The sequence below is a fragment of the Anomalospiza imberbis genome, chromosome 3 (assembly GCF_031753505.1).
Source record: "Anomalospiza imberbis isolate Cuckoo-Finch-1a 21T00152 chromosome 3, ASM3175350v1, whole genome shotgun sequence".
Lineage (NCBI taxonomy): Eukaryota > Metazoa > Chordata > Aves > Passeriformes > Viduidae > Anomalospiza > Anomalospiza imberbis.
This window is the reverse complement of record NC_089683.1, coordinates 45,637,990-45,653,445: the sequence shown is the minus strand read 5'-3', so window position 1 is coordinate 45,653,445 and position 15,456 is coordinate 45,637,990. Positions and strand designations below refer to the sequence as shown.

Below are 15,456 nucleotides of genomic sequence, written 5' to 3'. Positions count from 1 at the left end.
CCCTCTAGTATAGAGAGCGGTAGTCCAAGTACAAGTATGAAGAGGCTTGGCAAATTGATTACATCACACTGCCTCAAACCCGCCAAGGCAAGCGCCACGTACTAACCATGGTAAAAGCCACTACGGGATAGTTGGAAACCTACCCCGTGTCTCATGCTACAGCCCGCAACACCATTCTGGGCCTTGAAAAGCAAGTCCTTTAGAGGCATAGTACTCCTAAAAGGATTGAGTCAGACAATGAGACCCATTTTAAAAATAATCTTATTAACACCTGGGCTAGAGAACATGGCATTGAGTGGGTGTACCACATCCCCTACCATGCACCAGCTGCAAGTAAAGTGGAGAGATACAATGAATTGTTAAAAACCACTTTGAAAGCATTGGGTGGGGAGTCTTTCAAGAACTGAAAACAGTATTTAGCAAGAGCCACCTAGTTAGTTAACACTCAGGGTTCCACCAACCGAACAGGTCCTGCCCAGTCTGAGCCCCTTAATATAGTCGATGGAGATAAAGTCCCAGTGGCCCATATCAGAAGTTTGTTGAAGAAGACGGTATGAATTAATCCTGCTTCGAGTACAGGCAAACCCATTCGTAAGATTGTCTTTGCCCAAAGACCAGGTTATACCTGGTGGATAATGCAGAAAGATGAGACAACCCGTTGTGTACCTCAGGGAGATCTGATTGTGGAATGATATCATTATTTGCTGAACGTTACCACCATTGTCTGTACGTTACATCATACAGACATGAGACAGAAAGAAACGTGAAAGTGTCAAAAGTCTGAGCAAGTAAGATGGAAGAAAATGTGTTAAGTGTGGAAAGTTTAAGCACGTGAGATAAAAGGTTTTACATTGTGTTCATCAACATGTTCACGATATAAGATAAGAGGTAGAATGTCCTGGGGTGACAGGACATTTTCATGCTTTGTATCCCAATCGTGTATTCCTGTTCCCGTGCTCTCAGTTTGTTTTGTCTATAGCCGTGTCCCTCCCCCGGCTGCTTGCTATGGCTTGCTGCTGCTAGCTTTAGGCCTGCTTCGCTTGCTCTGCTCGCTTGCTTTTTTTTTGTTTTTTCTTTGCTTGCCTTATTTTGCCATTTTTCTATTTTTGTTTTTCCCTTCCTTCCTCCCCTTCCCTGAAGACATCGGACCTGCTTCGGACCTTGATTCGGGAACGTCAAGGAACTCCTCCGGAGTCTGCACTACAGAGAAGCTCAGCACCCTCCTCAGCAGACTGCCCAAGCCGTTCGGTCTCTCTCGGACTGGTGAAAACGTTTGTTGTCATCTCGGGCTGTTTTTTCTTGTGTTGAGGAGTGTTTTTTTGTTCTTGCTTAATAAACAAGTTTTTTCCACTTATCCTCCGAGAAAATTCCTCCCGAACCCGGTAGTAGGAAGGGAGAAAGAGTTGTGGGGGGTTTGTTTCCTTTAAGGGGCTCCTTCGGAGATTTTCCCCTAATTTGTCCTAAACCAGGACACCTGCACAGTCGGATGTTTGCCTGCCTTGCTGTGACACAAATGCCAGGAACAAATGCCTCCAGCTTCTTCCCCACAGGGACTATTTACTCATCATCCTTTCTTTAATACTCTCTCAAAGCAAATCCATTCTTTTCTCCCAGAAACAAATGGGACATTGAAGCCATTTATCTTCCCTTCAACTTCAGCTAAAATTAAAATGGCAAAAGAAGGGATGATAATTGAGATATTTTTGAGCTGAGCAGAGCTGTTGTTGGAGCCAAACCACACTGAATGCCAAGCACTTCTCTCCTGTGGATTGACAGAGGGTGCCACCACACCAGCTCCCAAAGCAGGGCTGAGCCTTGCTGGGCACAAGTAACACCTGAGCTGCTGAGACACAAAGAATGGAGCAAATTTTATCACTTTCACTGAAGTTTCCTCCTCACCACTCCCAAAACCTGGACCACAAAATCTCCCTTTCCCTGCCCCATAAAAGCAGGGATCTAAACTAGGAAAGAAGCCTCTGCCCTTCTACCATGGCGCTACTTCCCAGCCTCTCTCCTCACCTGGAAGCAGAGGTCTGGGCACCACCAAAGGCAGAGAGAACAGTGCCACTGAGGGAGCTACGAAATCGCTGCCTCCCAACAACTTCCTCCAGTCTCTCCCCGGAGAGGAGCTGCAGCCGCTCCTGCTGTGCATGGCTGACCCACGGGAGCACAGCTGCTTATTCTCAGTAATCTGAGGTCAGGAAAGAGAGAAATGGGTCAGGTCTGTAAAGCTTGCTGTGGCCAACTGGGCTGTTAACGCTCGAGGCCAGCGATGCGCCTGCTGAGCTAATCCATGGGCTACAAGCGGGGACTTTTGCATGCTGCAAGGATGAAAACTGAGCAACAAACAAGCCAGCAGCAGTCAGGGGGAACAGGGAAAAAGAGGCCTGTTATGGCCCCACAGATGGAGAGACAGGTTCAGAGGAGACAGCTGGCTACAAAATCTGAGAAGAGGCACACAGGTGGCTCCTGGGAGCGTGGGACTAACTGAAAGAAGGTAAAATCTTTTCTGACATCAGGGATATGGGTGTTTTGCCTAAAGATGGGAAGTCCCAATTCAAGAAGGACCAGCACAGCTGGACCTACATCTCACAAGCATCACAGCAGCAGCTGGGTTAGCTGGGATACCCTAGACCCTAGCCCCTAATGTCAGAAGGAAAAGGGGGTGACTTTCCCTGATCACCGACAGCCTTCGATCTGAAGAGTGAAGCTCATGAAGGAACACAGGACAATGCCCCAACAGCACCGGGTTACTCTGTCACTGAAGTTCCTTAAGGTAAAAGCATGTCAAAGTCTGTAGGTGCGATGTGCCTCCTGTCACATAACATTCGTTTGCACAGCATTTTTGGTACCACGGAGTCCAAGTACTCACTCATAACTTACCTTTTAAAAAGTAGAACGTCAGCAAGTATTTTTTGTTTCATTTTTCTAGTCAAGAAACAATGCAATTACTAGACAAGTCACACTGAACAGCTGCTTCATCACCTCAGTTATAATGTAAAAAGTAATTACACATGCAAAGATTTCATACAAGCTCTTCAGAAGACAGCATCCAGTACATGAATGCCAGGCTTTTCTGACTTTTTTTAAATAGTCATGCTCTCCAACAAGCTTACCACTGGCAATGTACAGGTATATTAGAAATATAGAATTTACCTAACAAAAACACCCCGACTGATTAAAATGGAGTGATAGACTCAGCTGGAAGAGTGATGGCTTTGAATTCTGTCAAGAAGCTTTTCTGCCACGGGTTTGAACTCTCTTTCCCAATATACTCTTTGGCAGTCCTTTATATCTCTGTCAAGGCTGCACTCCAACTCTACCTCTTCATCTGTAATCAAGAAAACACTGTCATCAGTTCCAAATAAAAATATACTCAACTACATATTTTGTGACACATACAGCTTACCAGTTGTGTATGCTGATGGCTTAAAAACAACTGCACTTGAGATAAGCTAAGCATCACTCTCTAAGGGTCTTAGATTTAACTGAAAATAAAGGATGGTAAGGTCAGTAGAACAGTGAAAATGGTACTGCAAGTTCTTTTATTCTCACACCTCACAGGTGTCTCTGAGACAAAAACTGTCTCTGAGACTAATCATTTACTGGACTGTCAGTCTGGAAAGTAGCCAGGGTTCAATATTGCCCACAGCAATTTTGCTGAGGTAAGCAATCCAGTCATCTAACTACAACTATGTTTTTCTTGTCCCAAATTGCTCTGCTAATCTAGAGACTCCTTCAAACTATATCTACTCTCACACTGAAGGAACTCGAGCCATGGTAGTTACTCTATTTACTGATGCCCTCCCTTCACTGCGAATTTCAAAAATAAAACAGCAGGACAGTCTTTATTAAAGACAACGTTAAGGAATGAAAGGAAGTCATCAGTCATTTTTCCCCCTCCATTTTGCTTAGCATTGGATATGGCAAAGAGACCAACTCTTAGAGAAAATACAAATCAGTCTTCAACCAGAAGCACTCTCCTGAATCAGGAATCCACAAACACAACTGATAATGTGAACAAATGTTTTCACACAGTTTACCAGAAGGATATTTGACAGGCTTTAGGCCATAAACAGGCCTAAAATGAAGGTAGAATCCTGCTCCAAATGGGCAATACTTAACCCTTGGCCTACAGTATGAAAAAGCACCAGATTCACAATGTGTTAAATAAATAACTCTGTAAGGGAGCTTATTGCACAGTCACAGCAGGCTTAGGCAACTTGGGGCTGAACAGAAACTTCACATATTGAGTCAAACTTTATGTAGAAAAGAGATGCTCCAACAGCACTTACTCCCATCCAAAAGCATGCCAAGGTGCCTGTGCAGATCAGATGGCCTGACCTGAGACAGGTATGGAGGAGGAAATGACATTCCTGTGTGTGGAGATGGGCTCCAGCTCACACAAAGTTACCAGCAACTGCAAACAGTACTTGGCTCCTGTGCCACTACACTGCAACTACCAAAATTAAACAGAGGCTGATTGTAAGAAAGATTCCAAAAGGGGTTCTACGTAAGGAGATGACATTTAGAGTCTTTCCGTAATAAAATAATGAGGAAAAGAACACCCATTCTTTCAAGAAGGATGTCATATCTCTGCAGGAAGAAAGCTTGTAATAAGAGACAAAATCTGACATCAAATCTATATTTGATGATGTCATAGGACAAGTTAGGTTGGAAAAAATCTCTGGAGCAGAGTCACCATGTATCAGTTTGCTCTAATCTGTATACTGTTGAGTACTGAACACCTTCTAGGACAGCAGCCTGTTCCAGGGCTTAACTCCCACCACGATGGAAATCTCTTTTCCTAATGTTTAATTGGAATTTTGTCTTATTGCAGCCTGTGCCCACAAGCTCTTGTCCTGCCAATGGCACAGTAACCCAACATACCTAAAATCAATCTCAGCAGCAGAGAAGCCAGAGACCCTGAAGTGGAAAATAAGGGATTATGGGATTTGTTTTCAAGGAGAATTGCTTTGCCTACTCCTGCTTTTCTCTACCCAAATTAACTCTGTTCAAACACAGAGAGGCATTTCTCCCTTTTATTAGACAGCTGTGCTCCCCAGAATTCCACTGAATATTTATGGAATCGCTGAGGTCGAGAATTCCAGCCTACAAGAACAAAGGTCAGAAGCAGTTCAAAGCTGAAGTGTTGAACTGAAAGAGTAAATTCCCCAAAGCAGAACGTGAGTAACGCTGGGGATCAGCAAGGATCAGTGTTCCGCATGCAAGCTGTGCATCCTCAGATAATCTAATTTTCCCACGACTCTCCTCAAAAACCAGCAATATTGGGTCCTGGCCAAAGAGCATATGTGCTGGCTGCAAGCCCAGGAACAAGACAAACACAGTGGGCCTACATACTGTGGGGGAAACTGGGGACTGGAGTGCAGACTCCTGCAGTCTGTAAGGGCTGCCCACCCTTGAAACACCAGCAAGACAGGGGCTGGCAGCACTGGAAGCTCTATCATGTCATGTAAGAGTTCACATGGACTGAGATTCCCAAATAACCTCCTGGAATTGATAGTGAAGGTAAAAGTCAGCACAAGAAATTGTCTGAAGAGAGAGGGAGAAACTTTCTTTTCAGTTAATGACCAAACAGAAGAATGTTCCCAAGACAGAAGCTCATCTCCACCGCTGCTTGTGAGGGCCTGGGCCAAGGCAAAGCTGCTGCCAGGGGCCTGGGAACAGCAGCCTCCAGAAGCTCTGAGCCAGCAGAGTGACATGAAAGTCAAGCAGCTGAAAGAAGGTGAATGACAAGTGCCATTGGAAAGCAGGGCCACTACATCCCAGGCTGCTGGGATCAGGCAGGGAAAAAGAAAAACAAATAGTGCCCTTTGTCCAGCCTTTCTCTTGGGCACAACATCTTTCCTTCCAGGCCACTTCCATTCCCTTTTGCTTCCCTGTATCTTTTGTCATCCTGTGCCAGATGGGGGAGGGAAAAATAAAGGGGAGGAGGCCAAGCACAGCAGGTGAAGCGAGGTGTCTGCTGTGCCATGCTCCACTTTTTCCGCTTCCTGAGGGTGTGCTGACGCTCAAGTACAGTTCACTGGCTGTCAGCAGTTGCCTCCTGCTTCCTGAATGATAGAATCAGAGCAATGATAGTTCAAGGCTGTTACTGGACACAATGGGAGGAGGAAGATGTAGGACAATATTAACCAGCTGCTATTACCAAGATTTGTTGGCTCTCTGCACACAGAGGAACCAGATCCAATGAATAAGATGTGCTTTTTCTACAGCTCCTGTTCTTACTAAAGAAGAATGACTGTGAAGAATGATTGGCCTTCTGATTTAATTCTAACCTATTCCTAATTAATTACCATTACAGCTGCATTACAATCACAACTGTAACTGCAATTGCAATTGTACGCAAACTTTCAGTTGTGTAACTTCCAGTTATACTACTCAGTGAGAGTTACAATTGCTATCCAGCCTGAACTCTGCAGTCAAATCAATTGCTTCAATAAGCAGTGTTAAATGCAGAGGAAAACATAAGCATGTACTTTCTAAAACAAAGATATATACCCCTCACTGTGTGCCAGAAAATCAACGCATGATTGTGGCTGTAAAGTTGGTAGATCTCTTACAGAATGTTAAGAAGTGCAGTAATAACCTTGAAACACTGCTATTTGCAGATAAATAGATGGAATTACTGCACACATTAAGATAAAGTCCATCATAGCAAGGAACTACTACAGCAGTGAATATCAGTAATTCTGCTGTAACTGGAAAAAAATCCTCACAAATCCACCCACTTTTCTGATTGCCTACAACAAAAGAGACCATGAGCTCTTACGTTCTGTCTGGGTCTGACAGTAAGTACACATCTTTAATCAATTCCCAATTAAAACCATATCAAATATAGTTAGTTTACTTCAATTTGATTTATATTTTAAAGATTTTTTTAAAGATAATTGCAAGTGACCTACCCAAAATAAAATCATAAGCAAAGCATTGCTCAAAAACGAAAGGACGAAAATTACATATACTGACTACAGGACTATTACACAGCCACTGAACTATGTAAAATTTGAAGCAAAAGTAAATGCCCAGATGAAAAGATCCCACTGGGTAAGCAAATTAAGGTCCTTACATTAACCTTTCAGCCTTGTGAAGCAATGAGCACACCCTTCCTGGCTTTAGGGAGCAGATGAGAAATTGTAAGGATGTTGTCCTTGCCCACAAGGAGACCATGGAGAGACAAGAAAGGTGGCCAGGCAGCAAAGTCAGCCTGCTGCACCCCAGAAATGCCACGATCCCCCAGGGCCCAGTGTGTGCTGCACAGGGGCCATTGTGCTGCTGGACAGTCCACACTGGCCACCCACTGAAAGCTGCAGGACAGACGTCCCACCCAAACTAATCCTGCTTTAATTTTGCTCCTTCCATTTCTTTTATTGAGGAAAAGAGACCAAGACTATGAGTCTCACCTAGAAGTGCTGTGAGCAGCATCAGCAGCGCGTTGGTGTCTCCTCCGAAGCAGGAGGCCGTGCTCGCCATGTTCTCGCTGTAGTTCCACAGGGTTTTGCAGATCAAACACGAGAGCTGCCAGTCTGCCGGCCCGAAGTCTTGTAAGCAGTCAACCAACCTGTCAGTACCAAACAAAGCCAGTGGTTTGTTCCATGGAATTTACTCCTCAGCTCTTCAAAATCCGGCAGTCTAGAAATGTACGCAAGCTCCATGGAAGTTTGCAGAAAAATTCTAGATTAATAAACTTCAGATGCTACTTTCTTCCTCAGTAACCTCCCCCTTTTCATTTAGTGTAGTTCCCCAAGGCTGTGGACATGCATTTTGTCTGCACATGCGTGTGTCTGCCTGCAGCTGCCCATCCTCTGTAACTTTCTAACCCACCTGACCAATTTCACTCACATACTTTGGAAATGTAACCATTTGAAAGACACTAAAATTCCATCAAATTTCATTACAATATGTGACTGTCCCAAATCTGTGGCTACTACTAAAGCAGAGATTGCAATCTGAGCCAAACTTTATCAGGCACGAATGATTCATCTGGAAAAGGTGTTGGGAATACAGAAAAGGCTTCAGTCAGAATACCCATCTGACTACACATCAAATAATCATTAAAAAACCCAAACAAACAAACAAAAAACCCACCCAAATCCAAAGGAATTTGCTACTTCCATGATCAAAGAATTACCTTTCACATTCAGCGAAGTCTCACAATTTTGCCTATCTCACCCATTCTTGCATCTCCTCAGGCTGTACTCCCAAGGGACTCCTCTCAGAAATGCCTGTTTTACTAAGGTGTCCCTGGTGACCTCTCCAACAGTAATCCTTCACTGCTGTTCTCTTCTTCAACCTTAGGACCCCCTCCTTCCCTCACTTCTCCACTTCACAGAGAGATTATAATCTGTTGATTAGTAAAGGATAACTACTATATTCAGGTATGGCTGAAAATATCAGTTACATTGAAGACCACCCAAAAAGAGGTTTGCTTTCTTTCTCCTTTCTGAAGGCAGTCCTCGTGGAACAACAGGAGGCATCTAATGAAAAGCCAAAAGAACTTGCACTATTTTTTTTTAATTTAACTCTCTGAAAAGACTAATTCCCTGTTTTCTTTGGGCCACTATATATTGGTACAATAACCTCAGTTCCAAAAGTCTATAGAGCTGGTTTGGCACAGTCAGGATGATCTCCTTAACAATCACTTCCAAATTCTCCTAGATTCATTCCATGCTGTTATTGTTTTTTGTTCTTTCCCTCACGAATTTTCAGACACAGTATAGAAAATTCTGAATTTATATTTTTCTATAGGCTACAGAATAGTCTATATAATAGAAATTTCTCACATTTATTATTCAATATGCCAGCAACTTATTTTTATTCTCCTTTTCCAGCTTTATATTGTAAATTAACAAGAACATGGGAAGGAAGGACAAGAAGACTATGCATTGTTTACAGTGTATAAAAAAAGTAATTATATTATGTATGAACAGGAAAGCATTTCAAAGTGAGGCATATTGTTTCATAACTCTGGGCTGTACCAACTGCTTTACAAGCATAGGAACATGATCTTTCATGTTGCTCCAATTAAGCTGGATCCGCTATTATCTGAACATCAAAGCCACAAGTGTTGCATCCACGGTGGTTTTTCAAGGTCTAATATCCCTTACAATGTTATAGTGCCTTAAACCTGAAGTCCCAGAGAGAGGAGACTCAGGAGCCGTTCCCTGCCAAGCATGGCTACATCAGGTAGTTTTCCCTACAGAACCAAGTGGTTACAAAAATTGCAATGGACCATGTGGTTTATCAGTTCCTGAAGTACCTTCACCCTTGCCCCAGACACACACTGACTGTGCTGTTCACTGTAGCCCACCTAGGATCCAGTTAAGCCAAGCACAAGCAGCTGCTGAAAAGCCAGACCTCAGTTGCTTTCTTCTATGGTACCTTCTGCTGGGTACATCACAGAGGGTCTTTGGGAGACTTTTCTGTGGGGTTTGGTGCCATGAAAAGCTGGTTCTCCAAGAACTTTAGATACTAAGTATCTACTATGCTGGCATTACCAGCTACTGGCCCCAGAAAAAAAACAATCAAATTGAAACTTTTTGGTCAAACGACTCAAAATTACCTTTTCTCAAGCACAATCAGGAACTTACTTTCCAATTCCTCCTTCTTCCATGAGAAAAGCTCGTTTGTTCTCATCTACTGTGAGATTGAGCAGAACTCCACAGGCAGGAAAACACACCTCTCGGTTCTTGGAATCGAGCAAAGCAATCATGAACTTGTATACTGGATTGTAAAGAAGGAAACAATATTACTAGGAAGATGGATTTACCATACAAGTGGCATTACAACACACTAATTAGAAAGCAGTCAAATGCAGAATACGCTAACCAAAAAGTCACCCTTGTAGCGTATTACTGTGACATTTGTTGAGGAGGCGCATGACAGAGCAACATCATGCTGAACACCAGTTTCCTGCAAAACAACAAACCAGAAATTCTAGTAATAAAAATACACCAAAGGAATGTGAAAATCCCATCAGAAGAGGCTAACTTGACCAAATTGAATTGCAGCTTATTTCTTGAAAGTATCACCCCCCTTTCCATCCCAGCAGAAACTGCAGGGATTTGGCATCTGGCACTCAGAGAGGGAAGTTCTTTCCCCTGTGAGTGCAGGGTAGTCCCAGACTGCACCAAGTCCAGCTGCAAGTGGAGCAGCCTGGGGGTCCTGTGGGAGCAGCATCCCACAACACCTGCTGGCACTGACTGCGAAGCTGTGGAGCCAGCCCCAGCCAGGGAGCTGGGCTGGCCTTACTGTGAGGAAGGCTCTCAGCAATTCCTGAGCTTGGCACACAAACACCACAGTCTCTCCCAGTTGGAAAATTTAGTCCTTTGACTGAGACTGTTCACCAGGAACCAGCTACTAAGGGTCACTTCTCCCTTCAAATACGGTGATGTGCCACCCTTGGAATAAAGAATTGCATACTGTGACACAATCACCTCACTTACAGTAAGCTGATGACACACCTTCTGTGGATAGCTAAGAGTTGCCATTTTCCCCAAAGCTCTTTAGCTACCCAAAGCAAAGAAGACTTGCATCTTACTTCACCCCAAGGCAAACAGGAGGTCTTTGCTGAGGCTGTCAAATCCTAGCCACATGTTACAAAGTGCTAACAAGCTGTCAAATATGGGAATCAAAAATCTGAGATTATGAACATAAATGAAATTTCAGTTGGATTTTAATTTTATATCATATCACTACTAACCTGCAGGATCTGAAAAGCTATTTGAGTAAAGGGAAATTTTAAATTTGAAACTTCAGGAAAAACAGAGTTTTTGTAGCATTTACCTTGTGAAAGTACCATGGTATATTTTTCCTACTCCAATATTTCCATTTTAATGAAACTGAAATAAAATTGTGTTTATAATGACTATTATTGGATTCTAATGTTTGCCTAATTTGCAAAACATCAGGGAAGATTGATTGTACCCTTTAACTGAGACAACTTATTAACAATCTTTTCTTTTTATAACCATGGACATTTAAAAATAGAACTCCTACAAATGCAAAAGTAACTCACTCTTTTTCTGCATGATGAAGTCACGGATCTCATGATGCTGGGAAAGATTGCCAAAGACTCTGACAGCCTCCACAACTGCATCCATATTGTCACTCATTAACAGCTTCAAAAGCACTGTTGGTTTGCAGAGAAATTAAATAAAATTTGTAAATCACAAATACATGGCTCTTTTTTAATCAGTGAATATCAGAATGTAAACAGCAACAGCAATAAATGTAATAAATGGGGGCAGTTGTCTGTCTGGTGGCAGCAAAGAGGGTGAGCTGATGGCAGAACAAGAACAAAATTGTGTACAGCTTTGAAGATAAAACAAAGAGCTCCAATATAGGACTAAATGTAAAGGAACAAACGAGGAATTATGGAGACAGTCTAAGCACAGTTGTAATAATGGGAGCCAGTTTTGCTATGCAGTTTTGAGTGGGCTCATGTGAAAATCCAGAAAGACATAATTTAAAAAATGTTATCATATATAAGAGAATTGATTTAGATCCTGAACAGATGGTCTTATGGTGGGATGTCTCCTAAAGTTCAAATTATTTTCTGACATTAGCTCTCTTTCCTCTCAGTGCTGCTATAACAAGCAAACACATTTTCTCCGAACAGTTACTTAATATTGTGCCAATCTGAAGCATTCATTTCCTTGCTGCTTTTCTGCTTAGCAGTTTCACATATGATCAGTGTGTGCTTCAGCAGTAGGAATGAGACCTTCAGCACTTCCTAGAAAGAGGAGGATGTTGGTGCACGACAGAGGAGTGATGTTGCAGAAGTGACATTTATCAGTCTTCTGTGAGTACAAAGCAAAACACTAAAATCAGTCCATCACACAGAGGATTCAAATAAGTCAACCCTTAGCCCTTCATATGACAGAAGAGAGAAAAAATATAGAAGGGAGGTTGGCTTTGTCCTCATTACTTTTGCCTCTACATGTTGCAATCCTGAACACACCTTGAACTCGTCTTAAATGACATCTGAAGGGATTTTGTCTACTACCACTCATATCAAACAGCAAGTATTCTCAAAATGCCTGCAGGAGCAGAAAGCCTTCTGATCTTGCAACAAAAAGGTTTCCTCTTTCCTCAGTTCAGGAAGGTGATGGGACTAGCTCCACATGCCAACAAACAGGACAGAAGTAATTTGTTTCCAACCAGTAACAAGAGGCAGCTGGCTTATAGGTGATGAGTCGTGACAGAACAGCAGAGGTGTTACCTACAGAGAATATGATGTCTACCAGTCCAGGCACTGGGCTGACAGCCAGGATATTTTTTCCTATTCCTCATTTTACCTGTTGTGTGAACTTCAGGTTCTGTGTCTCCCCAGTGTCTGGTCTATTGAGACAGAGAGATGTGCAAGACACAGTCTCTCTACCTTTTGTACAACATTAACACAATAGTCCCAGAAGTCAGCACAGTTCCTACACATAACTGATTGTAGTGCACAATGTCAGAGGGGAGATCATTACTCAATACAACATTGCCAATGGATTTACAAGCCAGAAACAGACAGAAATCTGGTTTTACAGGTACAGAAATTAACATGAAGAAAAAACCTCTTGCCATACTGTGATTAGAAGGAAAAAGCAACATGATTATTTTGGCTCAGGTATATGGATTTTGAAAAAATCTGGCAAAAACTGCTGAACAAAAAACAGTACAGCAAATTCTTTGGCGGAGGAAAAGAAGGGGTTTCATTAACAACCCAACTATTTTCATATAAGTCATAGTTTTCAAGAAAAATGGGAAATCATTATTGAAAGAATTTAGCCCTATGAACTTTATACTCCTGCAATATAATACCACAAAATATTACGTGTCTTCACTTTCTGTTGTGTCAAAATGTTTCTGCTTTCAAAAAGCTATACAAAAAGTACTTGTTTAAAAGTCCTTACTTTCAGCAATGTGTAGCTTCTTGTCTTGAACTGCAGAATTCTCCAGTTGATAGTAGGACAAATTGTTGATTGCTGTTGCAGCATTGATGACCAACTCTTCACAGGCATTGACTGACTTGTATTCTAAGAATAAAAAAAACCCAAAACATATGCATATGTAGATAAACACACATATGTGTCTAATTTTGCAATGCATTAGATCCCAGAAGCAAACTGAGTAATAGTTTACACGGCCACTACTATAGTCAAACCTTCTGTTGTTCAGTAACATGGAAGAAGCCAACAGGAACACTTGATCCAAAATGGCAATAAAAAACCATTCTTTCCCATTATTAATTTACAGAAATCATTGTGACTCAGGCAACAAAGTTTAAAATTAAGTTAGTTAAGACATTTTACAAATCCTCTTTGCTGTTTTAAGATGGCGCTGAAGAGTCCACATGCAGAAACAGGGCTGTGTGATAGACACAGAGAAATGCCAAGGACTGAACTGAACTGTATCTAGGAAAAAAATGGTAAAAAATCCCTTCAACAATATTTGAAAGATTTTTCTCTCAGAGTTCCTGACAGAATGTTAACCTGTGTAGAAGTCTCAAAGACTTATTTTTCCGAGGTCTCTGGCCTCAGAAGCCAAGAGTGAAGGAAAGAAAAGAGGGGTAAGTTCATAGGGAGACAGAACATTTTGTAGTAAACTGACTGCTAGAGTGCTCCAGAAGAGGAGAGGGTAGCAGAAAGAAGCTTTGAAGGTCAAAAGCACTCACAAAATCATTAAGACAGTTTCAACCCATGAGACAGAACCAAGCTGTGAGTCTGACTTGTCTCTTCCCTCATGACTGGTAAGACAGTATACAATCAGGTTGATTACCTTAACATAATATTTAATGTTCTCATTACACAGTAAAATATACTGAGCTGTTTAACATGTATCTTGTCACAGTTAAACTCTGTTATGGGCAGAACAGACCAGCCCTAGTCTGTAATTAGATTTACAAGGGGATCAGTAAGTGGTAAAGGAACTGCAGTCCTAATCCTCCATTTGGAGGGAGACACTCTTCCATTTGAAAGAGATAAAAGGTTGGAAGACTGAAAAAGAAGGAAAAAAGTATGAGAAAATTCTTTGAAGAGGCTGAAAGTTATGGGTACAGAGATGAGAAACGATACGTAATCCGAAAGAGTCACATAAAATGCAAACCTTTAAAAAAAGAAACCACCACCAAACATACCTATATAGCACCTGATAAGAACAAACTTTCCTTATATATTAACTCTCAGTGAAATGTGTTTAAAATAAAATTTGTTTTCTTATATTTAATGATCCTATCTGCAAATCTGATCACTGAATTAAAGACTTCTACAATATCTTTCCCCAGATACTGGAAAGTTAGTACCAAAGTAGCAATGCTTCCACTATCTCAAGCAGGCCTCCTACATAAAACGGTTTATGAATATCAGCCAATTGACTTTGGGGGTTTTTGCAATGGAAAGTCTTAAAACTCTCCTTACAGGCTGAATGAAGATAACAAACACAACATAAATTTTATTACCTAGTACTGTAACAAGTAATCCTACAACAGGATGGGCAGCTGCCAGAGCTGCGCCTACTCTAGGGTGAATGGAGAGGTTGGCCAGCACTCTTATCAGTTTTATCAGAACATCTTCTGCTTCTGACGGATACTTTAGGTGTTTTTTTCCTTTTCTATCATGGTGCCATGTCAGTGCATTCAAATCAAGTTCATAGTAGGTTTGGAATAATGATGTCAAGGTGTTAATACTTTCTTTTTCTTTAAAAAATTGCTCCCGGGATTGGTCACTCCTTGCTGTTAAATTACCAAGAATGAAGATAATACGGATAACCAAATCCTGTAACAAAATAAATAAACAAACCATGTTACATGGAAAACATGAGAAGGTGGCAGCTGCTTTAAAAGAAGATAATACTTAATTTGCTCCCCAATTCAGATAACAGCACATCCAGAACAACTGAAGGAATGCCAAACACAGCAGCTAGAAATAATTTTTATGCTACCAATTTTCATAAACTGATTTGCAGAAGAAATCAAAAACATCTGACAGAACTACTATACCACTGGAGTAATTACTAATGCGATATACTTAGTAGAGGTCATCTATTTTTACCAAGCCCACAGTAATCTTAAAACATCTTAAAACCACACTTTATATAACTAGAATAATCATACAGGCCAGAATTTACTAATCTTACAAGTAAGGAAGTGTCAGCTGTGACAGGAAGAGACCACAATCTTTCCTTTTCTAGGCCTGGTAACCATTGTAGAGGTTAAACTCCTTCCCCTTGACTTGTTACTGTTAAATCCAAATTAGGTTTTATTCATTTTTTTGTTCATTCTAATTGCTTACAGATAGCTGAATTATTTGTTCCTGATTTTTACCAAAAATATAATCGAAATTGACTGGTCTGTCATTCCTCAGTTCCTTCTCTTTCTCCTTTTAAAAACCTTGCAATTCTTCATAACAACCCTACACCCTTGCAATTTTTCATAACTTTTCAAGAATC

At 41.5% G+C, this 15,456-nt stretch overlaps 1 protein-coding gene across 8 annotated transcripts in view; it reads right to left on the bottom strand.

Annotated features, from left to right (window-relative positions):
- ARMC2 (armadillo repeat containing 2) overlaps positions 1 to 15,456 on the bottom strand; it is a 75,825-nt gene that overhangs the window by 11,426 nt on the left and 48,943 nt on the right. For all 8 annotated transcript variants that reach the window (XM_068184207.1, XM_068184208.1, XM_068184206.1 and 5 more), the window contains 6 exons: positions 14,468 to 14,783; positions 12,924 to 13,046; positions 11,039 to 11,152; positions 9,612 to 9,744; positions 7,425 to 7,582; positions 3,157 to 3,331 (listed from right to left, as the gene is read on the bottom strand). In XM_068184207.1, coding sequence (XP_068040308.1) covers positions 3,198 to 3,331; positions 7,425 to 7,582; positions 9,612 to 9,744; positions 11,039 to 11,152; positions 12,924 to 13,046; positions 14,468 to 14,783 — 978 coding nt within the window. In that variant the 3' untranslated portion in view covers positions 3,157 to 3,197. The remainder of the gene's footprint in view (positions 1 to 3,156; positions 3,332 to 7,424; positions 7,583 to 9,611; positions 9,745 to 11,038; positions 11,153 to 12,923; positions 13,047 to 14,467; positions 14,784 to 15,456) is intronic.